Here is a 23,311-nt window from a genome sequence, read left to right as displayed (position 1 = left end):
CTTTCCCCTCAGATTTTTTTTTTTGAAAACAAGATGAAGCCCAAGCAGAGAGATGAACTCCCCACTCAGAAACTTCCTTTCCCCTCAGATTTTTTTTTTTGAAAACAAGATGAAGCCCAAGCAGAGAGATGAACTCCCCACTCAGAAACTTCCTTTCCCCTCAGATTTTTTTTTTTGAAAACAAGATGAAGCCCAAGCAGAGAGATGAACTCCCCACTCAGAAACTTCCTTTCCCCTCAGATTTTTTTTGGAAAACAAGATGAAGCCCAAGCAGAGAGATGAACTCCCCTCTCAGAAACTTCCTTTCCTCTCAGATTTTTTTCTTTTTTTGCACAAGATGAAGCCCAAGCAGAGAGATGAACTCCCCTCTCAGAAACTTCCTTTCCCCTCAGATTTTTTCTTTTTTTGCACAACAAGATGAAGCCCAAGCAGAGAGATGAACTCCCCACTCAGAAACTTCCTTTCCTCTCAGATTTTTTTTGGAAAACAAGAGGAAGCCCAAGCAGAGAGATGAACTCCCCACTCAGAAACTTCCTTTCCCCTCAGATTTTTTCCTTTTTTGCACAACAAGATGAAGCCCAAGCAGAGAGATGAACTCCCCACTCAGAAACTTCCTTTCCCCTCAGATTTTTTTTGCACAACAAGATGAAGCCTAAGCAGAGAGATGAACTCCCCACTCAGAAACTTCCTTTCCCCTCAGGTTTTTTTTGCACAAGATGAAGCCCAAGCAGAGAGATGAATTCCCCACTCAGAAACTTCCTTTCCCCTCAGGTTTTTTTTGCACAAGATGAAGCCCAAGTAGAGAGATGAACTCCCCACTCAGAAACTTCCTTTCCCCTCAGATTTTTTTTGCACAAGATGAAGCCCAAGCAGAGAGATGAACTCCCCACTCAGAAACTTCCTTTCCCCTCAGGTTTTTTTTGCACAAGATGAAGCCCAAGTAGAGAGATGAACTCCCCACTCAGAAACTTCCTTTCCCCTCAGGTTTTTTTTGCACAAGATGAAGCCCAAGTAGAGAGATGAACTCCCCACTCAGAAACTTCCTTTCCCCTCAGTTGTGTTTTTTGCACAAGATGAAGGCCAAGCAGAGAGATGAACTCCCCACTCAGAAACTTCCTTTCCCCTCAGGTTTTTTCTTTTTTTGCACAACAAGATGAAGCCCAAGCAGAGAGATGAACTCCCCACTCAGAAACTTCCTTTCCCCTCAGGTTTTTTCTTTTTTTGCACAACAAGATGAAGCCCAAGCAGAGAGATGAACTCCCCACTCAGAAACTTCCTTTCCCCTCAGATTTTTTTTGGAAAACAAGATGAAGCCCAAGCAGAGAGATGAACTCCCCACTCAGAAACTCCACTTCCCCTCAGAAACTGGTTTTTGGCAGGGGGTCTTGAAGACCATATCCCCACCATTCTCCCACAAGGTATTTTTTTAAAAAGCCATATCCTGGCTGAGTAGCATGGCTGAAGGGGTTTCCTCCTCTTCCTGAGGCAACAGAGACTTCTTATTAATTATCATTATCCTCATCCTTTTGGTGAGGTGAGAGCCACGCTGGGCCTGGAGCCCTTCCCTCAGAGGGCTAGGAGGAGGCTTGGAGGCAGCTTTCCCTCAGCAATTCTCGTTTGTTAACTGCTCTTATTCCAGTGCTGAGGGGGAAGCCCCTGCTGGGCACGGAGCCCCCCTTTCCCCTCCCGCCCTGCCTGGGAGGAGGCATTCTCGGCGGGTGGCCCTGGGGGGAGAGCGTCGGCTCCGTCTTCCAGCGGGCTTCTCTGAGGAGGAGGAGGAGGAGGCTCTTCGGTAGCCAGCCAAGTGGTGGCCATTATGTGGTGGGGCTTGAAGCCCCCCAGTTCTCCCTCCTCCTCCTCCACCACCACCAGCAGGACCTCTCCTCCTGGCTGGGGCTGGGGGGGGCGCGGGGGGGGGCGCGGGGGCTGCTGCTGCTGCGGCTCCTCCGGGCGTCGTCCTCGCGAGGCGCTTCAGCAGCTGCGGGAGGCGCAGCCCGCCAATTTAGGATGCCGCCCCCTGTCACCCCGCCAGCCAATCAGTGGGCTCGGCTGCTCCCAGGGGCGCGCGGGGGGAGTCGGGGGGGCGGAGAGCCCGCCTGAATCTCCCGCGCGGGGGTCTGGCGGCTCGGCACCCCTGCGCATGCCCAGTGGCCCGCCCTGAAGCCCCCAGCCAGCACCCGAACCCCCTGCAGAGCTGAGCCCGGGAGCAATGCAGCAGCCGCAGCCGCAGCAGCCAGGCGTGGCGGCGGGTGCCGAGCCGCGGGAGAGCGCGTGATTTTGCACTACTGGCTTCGCCTTTCCTGCTGCAGCAGCACCCATCGTGCGGCTTCTCTTTCACGGCGCGGCTCCCGTGGTTTTATAAGGCATTGGTTGTGGCACACTCACTCTCCCTCCTGGGAGGCAGGTGGGCTCGGCTGCAGCCCCGGGCGGGGTGTGCTCGGCAGAGAACTGTCTCCCCAGGAAGACGGGGTCCTGGCGCGAGGTGGCTGGCTGGCTGGCTGGTGGCCCGTGGCTAGTACGGGGAGGAGGGAGGTCTCTAGCGGGCAATCAGCCTGTGTGTCAGCTGGAAATCATGTCGCCAGGCGGGTGTCTCCGCGGGAGGCTCCAGCCACCTTCTCCTCGTCGGCCTCGTCAGAGGGCAAGGCAAGTCCTCCTGGCTCCGCTCTCGTCCAGCATCCCACTTGTTGCCCACAAAGGCCCGCCAAATTCCCGAGATAAGCTAGAACTGGCAAGATAAATGCCCGACTAGTGTATGGCCTGGGTGGGTCGCGAAGGGACTTCGGGCTGAGTTTGGCTGGTGTGTGCACGCACACACTCCCTCCCGGAGGAGATTTGGTATACAAGACCTGTGTGTAAAGCCTCCTGGCTGCAGATTTTTGGAGCGCCAGGTTCCCAGGTTAAAGCCCTGGCCGTTCTGGGTAGGGCTGGAAAAGAAAGAGCCTTGCCTGGAACCCTGCAGAGCCGCTGCCAGTCCGTGCAGATGATGCGGAGCTAAATGGACCAAGGGCCTGACTCAGTATTTGGCAGCTTCCTAGTCCTACGTTTGGTGAGAGGGATAAAGACTTCTCTTCCCACTTTCTTCGTACCCAGCATGATTGTATCAACTTGTCACGTCCCCTCTTGTCCAGTTCTTTCTTTAAGAACGCGAGAAAGTATCAGCATCGGGTGGTTGGCTTTTTTTAGTCTGTCGCCAATGCCTGCGAGGAGTGTTTTAATGAAGGGGGTGGGATTTAATGAACCGCCTTGGGATTGTTTTAATGAAAGGCGGTATACAAATTTAACAATCAAATGAAATAAATAAGGCTATTCCTTATGAGTCTGTTGTCCTCCTCCTTGTTATGGATGCACCACGCAGTAGCATCGGTGTACATGACGCGTTGTCACCTTCACCATCACTGTCTATAGACAGCTTTCCAAAGGGAAAGGCCTCTCACACCCGTTTCTTCCCGTATACAGCAAAAACTCCCTGCCGGGCTGCCGCAAAGAACTCGCAATCTACAAGCCACAAGGAAGAGCCCAGTTCTAGCAGCCGCTGACTGCAGAGACGTCGCCGAATAAGCTCAGCTGCTCTCCTTGGCCCGTTCGCAGCAAGGAATCTCTTTCCAGAGCGCCATCGTCAGGAAACTGGCAGGGTTCTGCCAGCGAGGAGCTTACAATCTAAATTGGAGCGGGCGGGGGAGCGAGCAGCTACCCACGAGCGAAGATGTTCTTGCACGGATGGATCTAGCCCTGCTGCCACTGGGAGACGGCGGCTGAGGGGTTAACCCGCCGCAGAAACTACGCTTGGGCGCCCCACGGAGAAGGGGGCTGGGAAGGATCCCCCCACCCCCAGTCCCCGAGGAGGAAGGAAGAGCAGAGCCCCCCACCTAGGAGGAGGCCCGATGATGCGGGAGTCGCGAACCACACAAAGAGGAGGGGGCGGGACCCTCGGCCGGGGAGGGGCGCGGCGGCGCTTGGCGGCCAGGAGGGAGGGAGGGGGGCAGCCAGATCCGGAGACCCCGAGCGGCGCCCGCCTTGGCCGCCTCCTTGCAGGCAGGGTCGGTTTGGAGCGGCAGAGCGGGCGCCCTTTGCCCGGCTCCTCTGGCCGGCAGCAGCCTTTGCTCGACGGCCGGAGCGTCCCGTGTCGCTCCCAAGGCTGGCGCTGGCGCTGCCTCTCGCCCCGCCCCTCTCCCTGCCGCCACCGAGCGGGCCATTGTCTGGGCCTCCTCCGCGGCTCGAGGGGCGTCACCAGCAACAGCCCGCTCCGGGTGCCGCCGCCGCCGCCGCCGCCGCCTCCCCTCCTGGATGTCTCGTCGCCCGGCAGCAAAGACTGGGGCCAGGCAGGCGCTCGCGGGCGCGCTGCGCGTTCACGGAGGAGGTGAGCTGGACGAGGGTCTTGGTTGCGGCGCAGGGGATGAAAGAGGGTGCCTCTGAGCATGTGCGGAGAGCCTCTCGATGGGCGAGGTCGGGCGAGCCAGCGGGTGCCCTGCCAGACCAGGCGAGTCGTCCTCTCTCCTCCCTCCCTGGCTCAGCCCCCAACCCGGGCTGCCTTTGCCCACCCACTGGGTGGGGATCCTGCCACGGCCGGAGGCTCAGTTCAAGGCCTTCCCCTAGCAAGAGTGGATCAAAAGTCTCTCCACCCACCGGGGTCTCCGAGGAGGATAGGAATGCCGTCTTTTCCTCTCTTGTAAGCTCTGGCAAGCAAGCTGCTGCCAGTCAGAACAATCAGTGGTGAGCCAGACCCACCAAGGGCGGACTCAGCAGAAGGCAGCTTTTCACACCAACCCAGGGTCTTGTTTGGGGGAGGAGCCAGAGGGCAGCAGGAGGCCCCTGGCTGGCACCTCCCATTAAAAAGGTTATTCAGTAGCAGGTGGTTGGAAGGGCCACCCCACCTGAGGGCCGCCATTCTGCCATGGTCTGAGTTGGTCTAGAGGAGACCAGCTGCCTGTCACCACACGAACAGCTGACCACCTTTGTGGCCATTGGTCACCGCACCTGATCTAGTGGTGGGCAGTTCCACAGCCAGCTCTGCCCTCTCCCCCAGGAGCAGAAACTGAGTTGCCTCCAAGCCTTGTATGCAGCCTGGCCGTGGCTTGTTCACAGCTTCTCATATTTGGCGGGGGGGGGGGCCTGCTCTCTCACTGCTGCTTTCTGGGCAAGGGTTAGGCCACTGGCCTTCTTCCCCCCGGCTGGGTGGCCTTGGCACTTCTCTGGGCGGAAGGCGGAGACGCTTTCCCACGGCCAGCTCCCGCCACCCGCTGGCTGGGGCACCCCCCGCCCCTCCTGGGCACCCTGACCTCCCCAGCAGCAGCAGCAGCAGCAGCAGCAGCTCCCCTCTCCCTCTGCCAGGGCGAGATTGGAGAAGAGGCAGCCCAGGGAGGGGGCCGGCTGGGAACTGGTGGTGTGTGTAAACAGGCCGGGCTGCCAAGGGCTGGGCTGGGGGGGGCAGCATTCCAGGGTCTGCTCTGGGCACAGCCCAGGCGCTTTGAAAGGGGCCGCTCCCCCACTCCCGCTGGGAGCAGAGAGTGGGACCTGGAGGCGTGGGGCCCCCCCTTGTGCAAGGGGTCACGTCCCGATGGAGGGGGAGCAAGGGGCAACAGCGAGGACCCTGTCTGTCTGCAGTGAGGCAAGGAAGCGGGGAGGGGGCCGGTCTCTGGGCCCCTTCGTTCCCTCCCACACAGCCTGACGTGAGGCGGGAGACTGGGCCAAGCCCCCCCCCACTCTACCCTCTTCTGCCCCCCCAGCAGGCTTCCACTGCCCCCCCCCCCAGCGATGCAGTTCTGATGTAGCAGGCACCACCTGCCCCAAGACAGGGGAGGGCCGCTCCACACCCTATTCCCGGCTTCCCCCAAAGCCAGAAGCGGCTCCTCCGGAGCAAGACCTGGGCTGCCTGCAAGCCGGCCATTCATCAGGTCGAGCTAGACAGTTAACTGCACAGCTCTGCCTGAGGGATGGCCAGCCTGCAGGCAGCGCAGCACTTGGGTGGGGCAGGAGAGCCAGGAGCAACCCTTGGCACCCCCCCCCCACAGACCAGCTGCTCTTGCCCAAAGCTCTCCCCCCCACCTCCCCCCCCCAGGGTGCCTGGTCCTTGCCCCTTGCTGCCTGCTGCTGCCATTCAAATCTTGCCAGGCAGCAGAGCTGCTCCAAACATGCTCAGAGGCACCCTTTCCTCACCAGCCCTCCAGCAGCCCTGGCCGACTCTGGCACCCAGTCCCAATCCAGCAGGTGGCTGCTGCTCCCCCCTTTGGCACTCCCAGGCCAGGGACAGGCTGCCAGCAGGCAGGGCAGCTGAAGGTGGACTAGGAGGAGGAGGAGCGGCCCAGACCAGCCAGGGGGAGACTCCCTGGGAAAGCAGGCCTTGCGGGAGGGGGGCCGAGGGGCTGGGCGGGGCCAGGGCTGTGGCCACTCCCCCAGCTCCGCTTGGAAGCGGCAGAGCACTCTCTCCATTCACAACCTCCCTGCGAGGGAGGCAGCGGATGGGGCTGGACCCAACCTGGGCAGAAGCCGCTCTCCCAGGGCAGGGCCCCCCCTCCTGGCTTGCCAGGAGCCACCCCCACCAGCCACGCCGCCACCACAGTGGGGCAAGCCTGGGGCCCACAGCGGCCTCCCTCGCCTGCCGGCCCGCTCCTGCCCCTCCCCTTGCCCATTCTCCTCAGGCCTCGTTGCCATGGCAAAAGCAGGGGCTGCCATTCATCACGGGTTGCTGTGGCAACCGTGAGAAGGAGGCAGGGGGCCGTCCTCCTCTTGGAGGGGCCTCTGCAGAGCCAGCCCAGCAGCCCCGGGGTGGGGGGGGGGCTAACGCTGCCCCAGTAATTGCTGCTTGAGGTGCCCCCCGCCCACCCTCGCCTCCCCTGCCTGCCAGGGCTCAGCACTCCTGCGAAAGGAGCCTGCTGCCTGCAGGGGGGCTGTTCTGTGGAGGGCCAAGCCTTGAAGCGCACACCCCTCCTCCCCCTCTGTGGGCCAGCAGAGGGGTCAGGCCCCCCTGCAGTCCTCTCCCAGAACTGCTCTGGGTTCGAGGCAAGAGACACGTCTGAAAGGCATGTCGGGGTTGCCACCTCCAGGTGTCCCCGTCCCTGCGCTGCGTGCAGAAGGCGGGCCCGGTCCAGTCCCTGGCAGCGTCTCCAGGTAGGGCTGGGATGGGTCCATGTTGTGCCCGGCCGCTCCCCATGTGCCGTCTGGGGTGAAGAGGCTCTCAAGGAGTCCCTGCAAAACTCTCCCTCCCCTGCGCCACCCAGTCACCTGGGCACTTGGGTCTGCAGGGTCTCTAGCCCTGCCAGCCAGTCCCCAGCCAGCCAGGCCGGGGGGGGGGGGGCGAAGCCAGTGACTTGCATGGTGGCCTCCCTTGCAGGAGCGGTGTGCTCCTGAAGTGGGCGCTGAGCATCTCTCTGCTGAGGGTGTCTCGTGGGGGCCTCTGTGGGGCGGGTGGGGGGAGGGAAGCAATTGGCCTGGCCATTGCTGAGCGCGAGGGGGGGTCGCCAGAGGAGGAGGCAGAGGTGGGAGCCCAGAGGGCAGGAGGGGGGGGACTGGGCCGGGCGGGCCCTGCAGAGCCAACTCTGGGGTGCTGGCTGCTGCTGCCAGTTGCCAGGGCGACAGGCTGGGGCCTGCTGTGCGCCAGGCCCCAAGAGAAAGGCTGCCTGCCTGGGCCCCAGAACCGCCCTGCTTTTTGTCTGGCTCTGGCTCCCTCCTTGCCAGTCCTGGGAGTGCTGCCAGGGCCTGAGTGGGCACCCTGCCTGCACCCGCTCCAGCTCTCTGCCCAGCACAGGCAGTCCAGAGGCCGCCTCTGCCCTGGAATTGCTGCTGGGCGGGGGGGGGGTCCCGAGTGTGGCCCCCTCCTTACCCCCCTTCTTCCGCCAGTGCCTCAGCCCAGCCTCGGGGGGGGGGGAAGAGGAGGGGGCTTTGAGCAGGGGCAGCAGCGGGTGCCATCAGCAGAGGTCCTTTTTCCGGGGGGGGGGCGCATGTGCCAGGTAGCCCGGGTAGGGTGGCGGCAGGTGGCCAGCTGGGTTGGGGGCGGGTAGCGGGGCGGCCACGGGATGCTGCCTGGAGCTCCGGGAAGCCGGCAGCGGCAGCCGCTCCAAGAGGAGGCGGCCCGAGGGGGGGTGGCGGCGTCGGCGTCGTCGTCGAGGTGGAGGAGACAGGTAGCCCTAGACGGGTCTCTCTCTCTCGGCCGGGGCGGGGCGCCGGTGGGCGAGGCTGCCTAGGAAGGCGGGGGCGGAGAGCAACGCCCTCGCGGAGAGGCTGGGCAGGGCAGCGGGGCCGTGCCAGGCCGGCGGGGGCGGGAGGAGCGGCCGTGGTGGGCCTGCCCGCCCCTGAGCGCTTTCCTCTCGTCTCGCAGCAGGTCCAGACCTGTCACTCCCAGCGCGGGGAGGCGGAGGCGCTGCCAGCCGCGCCCGCCCCGACCAGGAGGAGGAGGAGGAGGAGGAGGAGGAGGGAGGAAGAAGCGGCGGCGGCGGCGGCGGCGGAGTTTTGCCGCTTGATCCGCGCCCGCCCGCCAGTCGGAAGGTGCTCAGCCGAGCGGCCAGCCGCTGCCCCGCGGAGGAGCCGGCGCTGCGCCATGGCGCTCAGGACCCCAAGGGCCCTCGGCTGGGGGGCGGCGGCGGCGCTGCTGCTGCTGCTGCTGCTGGGCCTGCGGCTGCTGGTGGTGGCCGCCTCCGAGGAGACGGTGGTGGTGCCGCGCCTGAGTCTGCGCTACGGTGAGTGACCCGAGTCTGCCCAGGCCCGGCGGTTGCCGTCGTCGGGGCTAGTACCGTAGTGGCCGCGTCCTGCCCCGTAGTGGCCAGCGGGCGGGCAGGTGAGGCGGCGGGCTGCCCTGGGGCCGGAGCGGCAGCGACTGAGGGAGGCGCGGGGACGCTGCCCTTGCGGGGCTGGGGTGGGCGAGAGGCTGCTGCGCGCGCCCAGATGAGGCGGGGCCCGCCAAGCCAGCGCTCCGCAGGCCCGCTGTAAGTGGCGTCCAAGGGGGCAACCTTCGCTCCGCCCGGCGCTCGTGGTGGGAGGCGGCGGAGGGGCCTGGCAGGCAGGCAGCCACGCACCGGCTCCCCCGCCCAGCCCGAGGGGAGGCCTCCTCCCTCCTGTGGGGAGGGGAGTGACCCTGCGCGCGGCAGGCAGGGAGGGGGGCTGCTGCGGTGTGGCTGGGCTGCAGCGGGGGCCGTGCCCGCTCCAGGGCGCCGGCCTCTGCGCACCTGGCAGCAGCCGCTGTGTTGCAACGGGAGAAGGTGCTCTTCTGGGCAAGGCTGCAGTGCCCGCCAGGCCTCGCCCGCCCGCACCAGCTTCGAACCTGCTAGCTGTGCATTCAGGAGGGGGCCCCTCGCCTTCCCTCCCAATGGGGATGCCTCCTTTTGGTGCCACCAGTAGCACCACGAGGCGGGAGGTGCCGCTGCCTCTGCTTCCCGGCTGCTCCTCTCCTCCGCCGCACTGCCTGCAGGCTGGCCATTCATCAAGCAGGGCTGCGAATGGCCAGCCTGCAGGCAGCGCGGGAGACTGAGGAGCGACCCAAGCAGCTGGGAAGCAGAGGCAGCAGAACCTCCTTTGGCACCCACCTGACTTACTAGGACAAGCCACTGCTGGGTGCCACCACCAGCCAGGCCCTGCTCCTCCACTGGTGAGGCAAAACTGGACGCTCCAAAGCCTCATGCTGCCTCTCCATCCCAGCAGTATCCCTCAGTGAGCCCCTGCCTTGGACGGAGGCCCAGCAGCACGGCAGCTTCTCCCTGCCCCGGTGTGGGGCAGCAGGCAGGCAGGCAGGCGGGGCGGGCAGGCCTCCCTCCTCCACCCTTCAGGTTTGTCTGCAAGCAGCAGGACCTGTCCCAACAAGCTTTGCCTGGTGGAGCTGCTGGGCCAGCTGGGCTCTTGGGCAGGAGGGAGGGAGGGGGCCCTGCAGCAGCTGGGGAGGAAGCACTGAAGACTCCAGCGTCCATCCCCTCACCAGGGGAGAGCTCCTTCTGCCTGGGCTGCCCCCCAAGTTCTTGCTGCCTCCCTGGATCAAGTTCTCCTTTTGTGCAAGCTGTTGGCCAGGGAAGGAGGAAGAGACGCCTGGTCACAAAGAGCCCCCCCCGCGCACACAAAGCAGGTGCACAGCTCGGCCCCCGCTTGGTGCAGCTGGTGAGCTGCTTAGCAGAACTGGGAACAGCTGGGGCTGCTGGGATTTGGGGGCCCAGCAATTGGCGGTGGGGAGGGTCCCTGCATGCGGAGTCTGCATCTGCCCCAGAGGAGTCTGTTTCCACTTCAGGCGGGAGGGAGCCCCACCAGGCAAGAGCTCTGGGGGAACTGGCAGCATCTGTGCTCACCCCCCGCCAATCTCCAGTGACCCCCTGTGCAGGTAGCCTCCACTCCTCCGTGGCTCAGGCAGGAGGCCAGTCTTGCATTTCATTGGAAGGGAAAGCTGTTGAGTTGCCACCTGCTCTGCAAGATTGGCGCGGCCTGGCCCTGCTCCCAGCAACAGGGACCCCAATAGCACAGGGAGCCCGTCTTGGGGCCACCCCCTGGAAATGCCTGTGAGCCTTGCAGTTTTATAGTCTGTGGGGACAGAAAGCATCTTCTTCCGGTCATCCTTTTCCTATGTAAACCACTTTGTGGACATTGTGTGGGAAAGCGGTTTATAAAGAGTAGCGGTCCGTGCAGAGAAGGGCTTGAGGTGCCCCCTCGCTGTGGCCTTGCGGATGATCCTGGGAACGTGTGCCCTCCTTGGGGCAGCTGCGGCGGGGGGGGGATGCAAAGGAGGTTTAGTGGAAGAGCATGGAGGTGGCGGGGGGGGAAACACACCTTGTCAAGGTGATCTGGAGCCTCCTGCTGCTGCTGCTGCTTCTCACAGCCTGAAAGGGCTGATGATGGTCTAAAGTGGCACACAGGCCGGCCGGGAACCAGAGCCATCTGCCCAGGGAGCCCCGTCCAGGGAGAAAGCCGGCTGCAGTGCCCTGCTGGGGGAGTCTGCCTGCCGCCCTCAGAGGCAGAGCACTCTTGCCGCCCAGGCTGTGACCCTGAGCCCCGGCCCGGGAGGTCCTGGGTGGGCGGAGAGGCTGGAGAGCCCGGCTTCTTGGCGCTGGCTGGCTGGCCTCAGCCAGGAAGCCGCCCTGCCCGGCTTCCAGAGAAGGGAGGCAGTGGTGGCCCAACCCGGTGACGGGGCCAGGAGTCACCGCGAGGCACCCGTGATGCAGCTGCTGGTGCTGACAGTCTTGCGGGATCACTGCCCTCCCGGGGCAGCCGCTCCCCCAGCTGGCAGGCAGCGCCGGGTGCCTCTGGGGTGGGGCTCCGGTGCCTGGGAGGAAGCCCGTGGCCTGCCTGTGCAGGGAGGGAGGCGACTCCGGGGGGGGGCCTGGAGCTGGAGCCACCTCCCGGGGCACTTGCCCTCTCTGGGCTGCTGCAGCGCACACTCCAAGCGGCCGGCCCTGGATGCTGAGGCCGGGGCACAGCTCTGGCACCTCGTGCAGGCGGAGGAGGCCCCAGAGCGGTGAGCCAGGCTCCAGGGTGACGTTGCCAGGCGGATCGCGCTGCCGGGGGCCTTTGGCATGCAAAGCAAGGGGCTCTGCCAACCCCCCAGCGTCCCAAGGTTAAACAAATGGAGGGGCCCCCACCCCACCCTACCCCAGCCCACGGATGCTTCTTGCCTGGGACAGCATTTGGCCGAGGGCCAGCCCCAAGTGCACAACGGGTGCCTCTGTTTAATGACTCCTTTGCAGTTGAGCTCCTGGGCGGCTCTTGTGGGGGAAGGAGGGGCAAGCAGGCATGCAGGGCCTGACCCTGCACTGTTTTGTGGGAGTGACAGTGTCCAGCCCTGGGCCCTCTGCCCCCTCTGCAGCAGGTGCTGCTCCGCTTCCAAGGGGAAGGAGCTCGGTCTCTCTAGAAGGCAGAGCCGAGGGCGGCCCTGGGCAACTCCTTGCAGCCTTTTGCTCCAGGCCCGCGTTGCCCTGCTGGGACCGAAGGGGCTTCCCTGGATCCTGCGAATACTCCCGCCTGCCAAGAAGCTTTCTGCTGCTCTCAGCGAAACCCAGGCGGCTCCATTTGCTTACAGATCTCTTGCCAGGTGGAACTTGTTGGCCCGGTTCCCACATCCTGTGTAGCAATTTCCCAGGAGAAGTGAAGGCTGATCCAGAGGGGTCTCTCCTCCGTGCCCTTCCTGCTGGGGGGCAGTGAGGGGGGCTCACCCTTGGGCGGGTGGGGGGCAAAGGGGTCCTCTCTGGCTGGCCTCCTTCTGAGCCGCTCTCCGGCCTGCTGCCGCCCTCTGCACGTTCTTTGCTGTCTTTGGCTGTGCAGAGGAGCCTGGCCTGCGCTGGGCACGGGGGGGGGGTCCTGGCTCCCCCCCCCTCCTGGGCAGTGGCTGCTGGACAGGTGATGATGCCAGCAGAGAGAGAGGCAGGAGAGGCCCCAGCCCACAAGAAGAGCAAGGACGCTGGAGCGGTTTCTTCTCCCTCCAAGGACAAGATCCTGACCCTGCACTTGCGAGAGCCTCGGGCCACAGTTGCGCCAGCAAAAGGGACTCTCACTGGATCCTTCTTGCTCCCGCCTGCAGGGGAGCGGCCCGCTTGTTTGGCTCAAAGGGTCTTGGGATTGTGCCGCTTGCGGCTGCCAGATTTGAGCGCGGTCCTCTGGTGGGGCAGCAGCAAAGACAGGCGGTGGGCGTGTGGTGGCCCTGTGTGAGTTGCCCTGTGGCTGTGCAGAGGGGTGGGGCTGTGTTGCAGAATGGGGCTGCCACTTGCGGGCGGGGGGAGCCCTGGCTTTGCATGCCGAGGAAGGCCCCAGGTCCGGCCCCCGGCACCATCTCCAGGCAGGGCTGGGGAAGACCCCTGAGGAGCCTGGAGTCCTGGAGGGCTGCTGCCAGACAGAGCAGGTAATTCTGAGCCGGATCGACCAAGGGTCTGGCTCAGTTTAAGACGGATACAGCAGATATTTATATCCCACTTTTCAACAAAAGGTCCCAAAGTGGTTTACATAGCTATAAATAAATAAAATGACTTCCCGTCCCCAAAGGGCTCACCATCTAAAAAAGAAACGTAAGACAGATAGCAGCAGCAGCCCCTGGAGGGATGCTGTGCTGGGGATGGATCTCAGGTCGGGCTGGGGAAGAGAGACCTGCCTGGAACCCAGGGCCGATGCTGCCAGCCTGAGTAGGCCGTGCTGAGCTAGAGGGACCCAGGGTCTGAGACAGTACAGAGCAGCTCCCTATACTCCTGCCATGGTTGTGCAGCGCTGGGCCTCCAATGCACCGAGGGTGGGTCAGCAGCCAGTTCCGGCCAGGAAGCTCAGAGCAGGTCAGCAGAAGTGCCTGGCCGGAGGCTCCACCTGTGGCCAAGCCAGCCAGCGGCCAGAAGGGTCCTCTGAGCAGCAGCGTGTGGGCCTGAAGGGAGTCGGGAGGCCCCCCCAGATCCGGAGGGGAAGGAGAGGCCAAGGGCTGCCCAGGGCCCTCCTGCTCCCTGCCATCGCTGCTGCGGCCAGGCCTCGCCATCCGCCCAGGAAGGACTCTGGCGGGGAGCGTCGTTTTCCAGCCGCTGACTCCCAGGGCCTCACCCGAGTAGCAGCAACAGGCTGGAACCAGCCCGGCCCCGGCAGTCAAGCACAGGCCTGCTCTGAAGGAGGAGAACAGGCTCTGCTGGGCGCGTGTGACAGGCAAGGTCAGCCGAGGTCATCTGGGCTGGGCCTCGGAGGAGGAGGCAATTCCCAGGCTCCGCAGCCAGCCATTTCCCCTTGGCGGGGGCCAGTGGGTCTGCTGCCTGCACTGCCAGGCATCTCGAAGATGCCCTCCCCAATCCGAAAAGAAGCGGGGCTGTGCCCCCAGGGCCGGAGCTGGGCCCGCCCCACAAGGAGCTGGGCCAGGGCTGACTTGACTCATAGCACACGCGCACACACACACACACACACATACACACACACACCCCTGCCACCCCCCCCCCTCAATCCTTTTGCCAGGAATGTTGCTGTAAGAACTTCTCTGGCATTGCAATCCCTTTAAGGATAGTAAAAGTGTGTAGCAGGAACCCATCCTGTGGGGGCTGAATCATCAGCTCAGGTCAGGTGTGTCATTTCCTGCTTGCAGGAGCCAAGCGGGACCAGGTGCCCTGAGGTGTTTGGGGGGGGGCCGTGGGAAAAACTCACTGAAGGGGGGAGGGGGAGGAGGTTGTTGCCCCCGTGGGTTGGGCAGAGCCGGAGGGCCTCCTCAGCACCTCTTGCCCCCCTGGCAGGAACACCCAGGCCCCGGGGCAGGAGGTGCTGGCGGCGGGGAGGGAGAAGAGGATCCCTCTGCAACAGGCCCAGGCCCTTTGTGCCCCGCCTGGGGCTGGCAGGTGGGGCTGGGCTGTATGAGGCACTCACGGTGGGGGGTGTCTCTCTTCTCCACTCCAGACTCCCCCCACCGGCGCCTGGGCCGCTTTGAAATGCCTCCGGTCACCAACTACACCACGATGGTGCTGAGCCCGGACGGCAGAGTCTTGTACGCAGGGGCCCGCGAGATGCTGCTTGCCCTCGACACCAGCGCCTTCTCCCCCGGGCCCCAGCACCGACTGGTAAGGGCAGGGCAGGGCACCCCGCCCCCTTCCTGGGAGGCCTCCCTCCCCCTCCAGGGTGGCCCCCTCCCTCCCTCCCTCCTCTCTTCCTTTTCGTGGAAAAGTGCTGTCGCCTTTGAGTCGGGAGAAGAGCTTCGGAATACTGGTCAGGGCATGCTGCACTCCTAGGAGGAATATCCGGGGGGGGGGTCTGGCTTCTGGCGCTTCTTGGCGGTCCCTGTGCCCTTCGCACCCCCAGGCGGGAACTCTGGGGCTCTCCTAGTCCCTGCCCGTGGCAGACAGAAACAGAATGAATTCGGAGGGGGTCACTTGTGACGACACTCATTGTGCTCCTTTGGGTGGGGTGGCTTTGGGGGCAGGCCGTGGCTTTCCCTTTTGCGCATCTCCAGTCCGGGCACTGAGCATAGCGAGGCTGATGTTCTCCCCCCCCCCCCCCGGTGGCGTTGCGCAGGCAAGAGAGAAGCTGTTGCAGCTGACGGGGGGGGGGCTGTGTGTGGAAGAGGTCCAGGGGAGCCTCGCAGGTGGCGGCCGGTCCCAGCGATCTAGGATGGCGGGGCAAAGGAGACCGCTTGGGCTGCCCCTCTCCCCGCTGCCCTGCCTGAGAGCTGTGCTGCCTGCAGGCTGGCTGCTGAGCAGGGCTGCTGCACTTCCGCCCTCCTGCAGATGCTGGCCTACCACTCCCACAATCCCTGGCTATTGGCCACTGTGACGGGGGATTATGGGAGTTTTAGTCAAAAACTGCTGGGGGGGGGGCGAAGTTGAGCAGGCCTGCTCCACCTGACGCATGGCCAGCCTGCAGGCAGCGTGGGTCTCAGGCAGGGCAGGAGAGAGAGGAGCCCCCCCCCCCCGAGCTGTGCCAGGAAGCTGAGGCAGCTCCTCCTCCTTTGGCAGGCAGGCACAGGCACACACACACACACACACACACACCCCTCGCCTGCAGAGTTGTGAGGAGGCAGCCCCACGGAGCACACCTGAGTGCCAAGGAGAGTGGGGGGGGCACCGGGCCTGGCCCAAGAGGGGACCTTGCTGAAATGGCTGCTGGGAGCCGCCTCACCAGGGGGGGCAGAGGGGGCAGTGGGCGCACCCCCACACCCACCCACCAAGTGTCTCTTCCTGCCCTGCAGCTGCCGTGGGGGGCTGAGCAGGAAAAGAAGGAGCGGTGTGTCTTCAAGGGCAAGGACCTCCAGGTGAGTGGTGGCCCCACTGCAGGGGAAGCGGATGCTGCTGGTCCAGAGCACCAGGCCGGCGGTGCTGGGCCAGCCGGGCATCGCCTCCACCGCCAGGCAGGGGGTGCCAGCCAGAGCCCAGGGCCGTGGGTGGGCACGGAGGGCTGGCAGCAAGGCCGCCGTGGGGGGTGCGTGTGTGTGTGCCTGTTGCGAAGGGCTGAGCTGAGGGGCGCAACCTTCCCGTCCCTTGCAGAGAGACTGCCACAACTACGTCAAGATCCTGCTGCCGCTGAACAGCACCCACCTGTATGCCTGCGGGACCAGCGCCTTCAGCCCCACCTGCACCTACATAGTGAGGGCCGGGGATGCGCTGGGGGTGGGTGGGTTCCTTGGCCTCCCTGGAGAGCCTGGGCCTCTCGGTGCTGAGCCCCTTGGACAGCATCGGGCCTTTCTCCAAAGCCAGCTGCAAGCAGCTGACTGGGCAGAGGCCGTGCCCGCTGATGTGGGCCTAGGCTTGGGCCTCCCAGCTGTTCAGTGCTGGGCCTTGCTGCTGCCTAGAACACGTGGAGGAGAAGCAGAAGAAACGTGAGGGCCTCTGAGCATGTGCAGAGTGCCCCATCTGTGCAGGAGAGTGCAGCCAGTGGTTTGAGAGGGCTGAGCGGGGGGGGGGGGGCTCTTTCCGAGCCTGACCAGCTCCTCTCCCCTCAGAACACCCCGGACTTCCGGCTGGAGCTGGGCGCGTCTGGAGAGCCACTGCTGGAGGACGGCAAAGGCCGCTGCCCCTTTGATCCGGAATACAAGTCTACGGCCATCATGGTTGGTAAGGAGCTGCGCTGGGGAGGCGGGGGGAGGCCTGACCCTCCTGCGGGGGGGGGGCGCAGCCTCCCAGGAGGAGGAGGAGGAGGAGGAGGAGGAGGAAGGGGGAAAGGCACCCAGAGCTCTCCGGGGGGGGGTCACCCCTAGCCCTGGACCTCTTCCCCCTTGGAAGCCCTCCGGAGGGGAAAGGGGGACGGTGCCGAGTGGGCAGGGCAGGGCCCAGCGGGCGGCAGAGCTCTCTGGCCTTGACAGGGCTGCTCTCTCTGCTCTCTGGCAGAGGGAGACCTCTACACGGGCACCGTCAGCAACTTCCAGGGCAAGGAGCCCACCATCTCCCGGAGCCACAGCAGCCGGCCGGCCATCAAGACGGAGAACTCGCTCAACTGGCTGCAAGGTGTGCGGCGGGGGGGGGGGGGGAGGCTGGCCTGGAGGCAGCGGATGCAGCCGGAGGGAGCAGGGCCCCAAACCACGCAGCAGCTTGACTGCTCACGCGGCCCTGGGGGAGGGAAGACTGGCCCCCTTCACTTGCCCCCTTCACTTGCCATCTCCGGGCTTTGGGGTGCGTGGTGGGTGGCCTGGGAAGAGCCTCCCCGAGAGCTTCTCCGGCTCTTCTGCTGGCCCCACGCTCGGCCCCGGCGGGTGGGGAGGTGCCTGGAGGGTGCCCCCTTGCTGGGGCCTGCGGGGGCCGCGCTGCTGACTGCTCTGTCTGTGCTGCTGCCCAGACCCCTTCTTTGTGGGCTCCGCCTACCTGCCAGAGAGCCTCCCGCCCAGCAGCCCCCAGGAGGACGACGACAAGGTCTACTTCTTCTTCAGCGAAACTGGCAAGGAGTTCGACTTCTTCGAGGACACCATTGTGTCGCGCATCGCCCGCGTGTGCAAGGTCAGGCCTGTGCGTGGGGTGGGGGCTGGCGGGGGCTGCCCGAGCACCGGAGCCCCCCTTCTCTGGGCCCGCAGCGCCCCCTAGTGGCCAGCTGTGGCCGTGCCACACCTGCTGGCCTCCCCCTGTGCCTTCCTGCCCCTTGGCAGCCGGGGGTTGCCAGCTGACCTGAGAGGGTGCAAGGGCAGCCCGGCAGGCACTGCCCGCCCCAGATCGGCGAGCGGCCCCCCTGGGGAGAGCACCGCGGGCTGCTGCACCCTGAGCAGAGTGGGGGTTCCTCTCCTCAGCACCCCACCTTCCCGACCTGGGGATCCTCGCTTATTATGGTCTGCAGCAGCCGCCGGCCAGAGGAGCCAGGGGCCGTGGCCTCGGCCTCAGCGGCCTCCGGGATGGCCGTTCTCTCCAGCGTGCCACCTCTGACCCAGCCAGGCCGCCGTGGCCCATCTGGCCAGGGTGGGCATGTGGTGGCCTGGGTCTCCAGCTCAACGGGGGCCTCACATTTAGACCATTTGTTGGCATTTACCAAGTTTTGCAACTTTTAAAAATGTATTGTCATTTAAATTAAAAAAAAAAAACATTAGGGAGGGGGGCCTCAAAAGCTGGAAGCGGAGGGGGCTCTGAGAGGGTCTGGCCAGGACTGGCTGCCCAGGTGGTCTCCGCGGCAGCAGCTGCCTCTCCTCCTCCTCCTCCTCCTCCTCCTCCTGGGATGTTCTCTGTGCAAAGTGTCCGTTTCCTCAGCCCCTCTTGAGGTGGGCAACTTTTTTTGCAAGGGGCTGAACATCACCCACCCACACTTCCTGGAACCATCGCCCGAGCCTGTTCTGCACGCCCCCCCCCCACACACACGGAGCTCCCCAAAGGAGCTGAGGAGCAGGCAGGGGCTTCGAGAGGCCGGGCTTTTGCCTGCCTCCGCAGCCAGCTTTGCCCCCGTTTGCTCCTTCCCGGGCCAGGGCGACGTGGGGGGCGAGCGGGTGCTGCAGCGGCGGTGGACGACCTTCCTGAAGGCCCAGCTGCTCTGCTCCGAGGACGGCTTCCCCTTCAACGTGCTGCAGGACATGTTTGTCCTGACCCCGGGCGAGCGCTGGCAAGAGACCATCTTCTACGGGGTCTTCACCTCCCAGTGGTGAGCCTCTGGGCGCAGGGAGGAGGGCCGTGGGCCAGGACCTCCCCTCCCGCTCCGGGAGCTCCTTCTGGGCTCCGGCGGGTGGGTGCTGTGGAGGAGATGCGCTTGCCTGTCCTTGACCTCTGCTCCCCTCCGCCAGGGACAGGAAGGGGACAGAGGCTGCGGCAGTGTGCGCCTTCTCCATGGAGGATGTGAAGAGGGCCTTCGGTGGTCTCTACAAGGAAGTCAACCGGGAGACCCAGCAGTGGTACACAGACACCCTCCCTGTGCTGGAACCCCGCCCTGGAACAGTAGGTCCTGTGGATGGGTCTGCCTCCCGCAGGGAGCTGAACGTCGTGGTTCCCCTGTCACTTCTGCCCCCACACACCACACCAATCCCAGGGGTCCCAGGGATATTCCCCTCCCCTCCTCTCCTCCATGGGGCTCAGGGTGGCCTGCATGCTTCCCACCCATTTTATCTCTGCGACGACAACCTTGTGAGGGAGGCTAGGCTGTGCGGGGGGGGTGGCCAAGGCCGGGGTGTGAGCCTCATGGCTGGGTGGGATTTGAACCGGGGTCTCCTTGGCCCAAGCCCACTCCTCTGGCTACTACCCCACAGTGCTGGTTGGGCCAGAAGCTGCAGAGAGCCCCTGGCGGCAGGCGGAGGGGATGGCCGGGCCTGCAGCGGCTGCTCCAGCCCAGCCCGGCCCAGAGGGAGCCGCTTTGTCCTGAGTCAGGCCGCCCGCCCGCCGGCCGCGCTCAGTCTTGTCTGCACGGACGGGCAGCTGCTCTGCAGGGCATCCGACCGGAGCCCTCCTTGCCAGCCCTGCCTGGAGAGGCGGCTGCCGCCGCCTGGGGCTGAAGTGGGGGCCTTCTGCCGGCCAAGCCGCTGTGCTGCTGCCCCGAGCCACGGCCGGCCCCACCCTTCAAGGCCGCCCCTGTGTCCCCCTCCCTGCCCAGTGCATCAGCAGCCAGACGCGCCAGATGAAGATCGCCTCTTCGCTCCAGATGCCGGACCGGGTGCTGAACTACCTCAAGGACCACTTCCTGATGGACAGTGCTGTGCGGAGCCGCCCGGTCCTCTCGCAGCCACGCGCCCGCTACCAGCAGATCAGCGTCCAAAGCGTCCGGGGCCTGCGGCGGGCCTACGATGTCCTCTTCTTGGGCACCGGTGGGTGGCGGGAGCTGGGCGGGCAGGGGGCGCAAGGGCTCCCCCCGGCCTGGCAGGGGCCCCTCTGCAGCTGGGCAAGTGGCCCAAGTGCCGTCGGGTGCCTTTGAAGCCCTCCGTGGCGCCTTGGCCCAGCCGGGCTGCCTGCTTCGAGAAAGTGGCTCCCAGCGCCCCCAGAGAGCGGCAGGAGGCAAGGAGGGGCCCCTGACCCCAGGGGGGGCTCCTGGCCAGTCCTCTGGAGTGGCTGACATCAAGACCCTTCTGAAAAGGCAGAAGCCCCAACCGGGGGGGGGGGGGGCTGGAGGAGACGCCCTCAGGGAATGCAGCCCATGCGCCACTGGGTGGAGGAAGGCGGCCAAGGCCAGGGAGGAGCCCGGCAGTGAGATGAGGCCCTGTCTCGGCGCGGGGGGTGTGTGTGTGTCATTGCCGCCGCCTATGTTTCCAAAAGGGGCTGGCCGCTGGGCCCAGATGAGCACCCTTCAGACCCCCACCCAGGCCATAGGGCTTGCGTTGGGCTTGGAAGGGAATCGCCCGCCCCGTGAATCAGGCCTGGCATTGAACCAGGGAGCTGCCGAGGGGGGTCTTCTCCGTGGGGGGGGGGAGCCTGGGCTCTCCGGCGGTGGTTGTGGCTGTGGATGAGGGGAGGGGCCGTTCAGCAACAGCTGGAGCGCCAGAGTCGTCCCCCCCCAACCTAGTGGCTGCATCTTGGACTAGCCAAGACTTCCGCTCTGGGGCAGCCCCACATTGGTAAATGCTGCTGCTGCTGCTGCTGTAGTGGGGGCAGGCTGAGTTTTCTGAAGAGGCGTGTATGTGGGGCAGGGTTGGGGGCAGAGGGTCTGAAGAGGCGCCCTTGAGCAAGGTGGGCCCCGGCTAGAGGCGCCGAGCAAGGGCTGGCCTGCCTGGGGGGGGGGAGTCCGGCTGGGGGGCAGACCTCCCGCGGGCCCTGACCCTTGGCCACCGCTGCTTGTGCTCGGCAGATGATGGGCGACTCCACAAGGCTGTGCGGCTTGCAGGGCGGCCGGCTCGGGTGATTGAGGAGCTCCAGCTCTTCCCTGCTGGGCAGCCCGTCCTGGAGCTGCTGCTGGACCAGACCCAGGTGAGGCGGAGTCGCGCCCTGGGACCCTCCTGCACCTGCCGGCCGTGTCCAAGCCAGGCCCTGGCTCGGGGGGGGGGGCGGCTTGCCTGCCGTTCTGCTGGGCTGCCCGGGCTTCTGCCGGAGCCTGGCTGGCAGCCTCCGCCCCGCCCTCTGCTCCTTCCCAGAAACCTCTTCTTGGGCTGGGCTCTCCTCCGACCCGCTCGGAACCCGCCTGGGCCCTCCTGGGTCCCCCCAAGGGGGGCTCCTTCCTGGTGCCGCCAGAGGGGGCCGTCCGGCCCCAGCAGGGCTCCAGGGGGGAGGAGGAGGAGGAGGAGGAGGAGGATCTCAGCTTGGGGGGGGGCTGGGGGCACCTGCCTGGCTGGCCCTCCGGGGAGCCTGCCTGCCTGCCTGTCCCAGCTGCCCCCTTCCTCCCCCCACCCCACAGGGCCTGCTTTACGCTGCCTCCTACTCTGCGCTGGTGCAAGTGCCCGTCGCCAACTGCAGCCTGTACCGGAGCTGTGGGGAGTGTCTCCTCGCTCGGGACCCCTACTGCGCCTGGAGCGGAGGTGCCTGCCGGCCGACTGCCCTGTTCCACCAGCAGCCCCCCACCGTGTAAGTGCCTCCTCCAGACTCAAGTGGGGTCGGCCCTCTTCCCCCGCCCCTGCTCTACCCCAAATAGCCCCCCCCCAGTCCCTCCATTGATGGCGGGGGGGCTGTGCATCTGTTGGGGCGGGGCGTCTCTTCTCCATGCAGGGCTTCCCAGCTGGCCCTGGCCCTGTGCCCCCCCCCACCTCGGCCCCTGCTCACCCCCCCGCCCCCGTTTCTCCTCCCCCCCCCCAGGCCCTGGCTGCAGGACATTGAAGGGGCTGACGTGGCCCAGCTCTGCCCGAAGAGCAGCAGCAGCTCAAGGGGTAAGGAGTCTGCAGGGGGGGAGGGGGGCATGTGGGGAAGAGGGGGGCTCTGGCAGGAGGAGCCCCTGGGCCCTCCTCGGGAAGGGGGGGCTGCCCGGGAGCTCCGGCCTGGGCGGAGGGCCGCAGCCTGACCCAGTCTCCCTCTCCCTCAGGAGACGAGCCGCCGTGCCGGCTGGTGCTGCTGCCCTCCACCGGCGTGAGGCCGCTGCCCTGCCCGCTGCTTTCCAACCTGGCCTCCCGGCAGTGGCTGCACGAGGGGAGCCCCCTCAACGCCTCCTCCTCCTCCTCCTCCCTGCTGCTGCTGCCCGAGGGGCAGCTGGTGCTGGTGGGCAGCCCAGGCCAAGCGGGCCGCTACGAGTGCTGGTCCCAGGAGGCCGGCTTCCGCCAGCTGATGGCCAGCTACTGCGTCCGGCTGGAGCAGACCCTGCAGGCCTGGCTGGTGCCCGTCCGCGAGCCGCTGGAGGCCATCGGCAGGAGCACCTCGGCTGACGCCTTGGGGGGCAGCCTCTCGGCCCTGCTGGAGGGCAAGAGCTACTGGACGGAGCTGCTGGTGATGTGCGTCCTCTTTGGCCTGATGGTGACGCTGCTGACCCTCGTCCTCCTGCACCGGCACCGCAAGGCCATGAAGGCTTTCCTCAAGCAGGGCACCTGCACCGCCTCCCACCCCACCAAGCCCCGGAAGCCGGACCTGCCCCCCACAGAAAGCCTGCCCCCCAGTGGCGGCGGCGGCGGCAGCCTGCCGGACCACAAGGGCTACCAGACGCTCAACGACAGCCACGTGGCCAGCACCCCTGTGCACGATGCCCCGGGCACGGCCTTCTCCGAGTCGGACCGGCGCCCTCTCAGCATCCGCGAAAGCTTCGTGGAGGTCCTGGCGCCCTCCCAGCGGCCGCGGGTGCGCCTGGGCTCCGAGATCCGGGACTCGGTTGTGTGAACAGAAAGCAGCCGCCTGTCACGCCCAGCCTTTGCCGGAATCCGAGAGGGACCCTTTGGGGCCGGCCTCACACCGAAGAACTGCCCAAGGGTGGAGCCCCTGCTGCTTGGGGCCCCCAGCCGGAGGCGCTGACGCTGCAGCGGGGAGCACCACAGGCGTGCTGCGCCCAGGACAGGATCCCACCCGTCAGAGGCGGTGCAGGCTAGAGCCTCCCTGCAGAGAGAAGGGCTGGGCTGCAGGGCTGCCACCGCGGAGCAGAGGAAGGAGGGCCGAGGCGAGGCTGGGCCGGGGCAGCCGCCCTCCTCCCAGCTCCCTGGGGGCCACGCAGGGGCCCACGCGCCCGGAGTGCTCTGGAGTCATGATGTGTCCTGGGCATGATGGGGAGTGGTGTGTTGGGGGGGGGGTTGACCACGTGGGGCCCAGCGCCCTGGGTTGTGTTCTGCTCTTGTGCATGCTGAAGGAGACGGGGATCGGGGCCGGGGCCCAGGAAGCCCGTGTCTGTGTGTGGTCGTCTGATGCTCACGGGGAGCGCCTAGGGCTGCTCCTGGCCGGCCGGCCTCCACCGGTCCTTCTGGAATGTCGGGCCATGTGAACTCTGCCCCCAGAGGCTCTGGCCTCCGCCACCTGGTGCAGCGGGGAGGGGGCTTGCTCGGGCAACAGCCACTGCCCCCACTGCCCCCCACCCTTCACAAGTGCACTTGCACAACATGCCTGTGATAAACTTCTCAGTGTACATAAAGTTGATCTTCAGAAAGGACCCAGGACTGACTTCTGTGGGTGCAGCCCCAACTCCCGCT

General features: G+C 65.5%; 1 protein-coding gene across 5 annotated transcripts; it reads left to right on the top strand.

Moving 5' to 3' along the window:
- The first annotated feature begins 3,970 nt into the window (after window positions 1-3,970).
- On the top strand, window positions 3,971-23,271 carry SEMA4B (semaphorin 4B). 5 transcript variants are annotated; one of them, XM_053272408.1, is made up of 15 exons: window positions 3,972-4,357; window positions 8,312-8,669; window positions 14,305-14,465; window positions 15,590-15,652; window positions 15,885-15,983; window positions 16,340-16,451; window positions 16,725-16,841; window positions 17,170-17,327; window positions 18,275-18,447; window positions 18,587-18,737; window positions 19,387-19,597; window positions 20,572-20,690; window positions 21,115-21,281; window positions 21,510-21,580; window positions 21,733-23,271. In XM_053272408.1, exons 2-15 carry the CDS (start codon window positions 8,531-8,533, stop codon window positions 22,512-22,514), a joined length of 2,523 nt encoding a protein of 840 aa, XP_053128383.1. In that variant the 5' UTR covers window positions 3,972-4,357; window positions 8,312-8,530; the 3' UTR covers window positions 22,515-23,271. The 5 variants fall into 5 exon arrangements, with proteins under 5 accessions (XP_053128384.1, XP_053128383.1, XP_053128385.1 ...); XM_053272410.1 differs by lacking the exon at window positions 3,972-4,357 and adding an exon at window positions 6,861-7,104; XM_053272407.1 differs by lacking the exon at window positions 3,972-4,357 and adding an exon at window positions 7,980-8,114 and having other exon boundaries at window positions 18,593-18,737.
- The last annotated feature ends 40 nt before the right edge of the window (window positions 23,272-23,311 follow it).

The sequence above is a fragment of the Hemicordylus capensis genome, chromosome 10 (assembly GCF_027244095.1).
Source record: "Hemicordylus capensis ecotype Gifberg chromosome 10, rHemCap1.1.pri, whole genome shotgun sequence".
NCBI lineage: Eukaryota > Metazoa > Chordata > Lepidosauria > Squamata > Cordylidae > Hemicordylus > Hemicordylus capensis.
This window is presented reverse-complemented; position numbering and strand designations above follow the sequence as displayed.

What these genes read in the sequence shown, in the direction of transcription:
- SEMA4B (XM_053272406.1), top strand. Translation starts at nt 8,010, where the DNA reads ATGCTGCCTGGAGCTCCGGGAAGCCGGCAGCGGCAGCCGCTCCAAGAG. An exon ending in CTCGCTCAACTGGCTGCAAG is followed by an intron (nt 16,842 to 17,169) that starts GTGTGCGGCGGG and finishes GCTGCTGCCCAG; the next exon opens with ACCCCTTCTTTGTGGGCTCC. An exon ending in CACCAGCAGCCCCCCACCGT is followed by an intron (nt 21,282 to 21,509) that starts GTAAGTGCCTCC and finishes CCCCCCCCCCAG; the next exon opens with GCCCTGGCTGCAGGACATTG.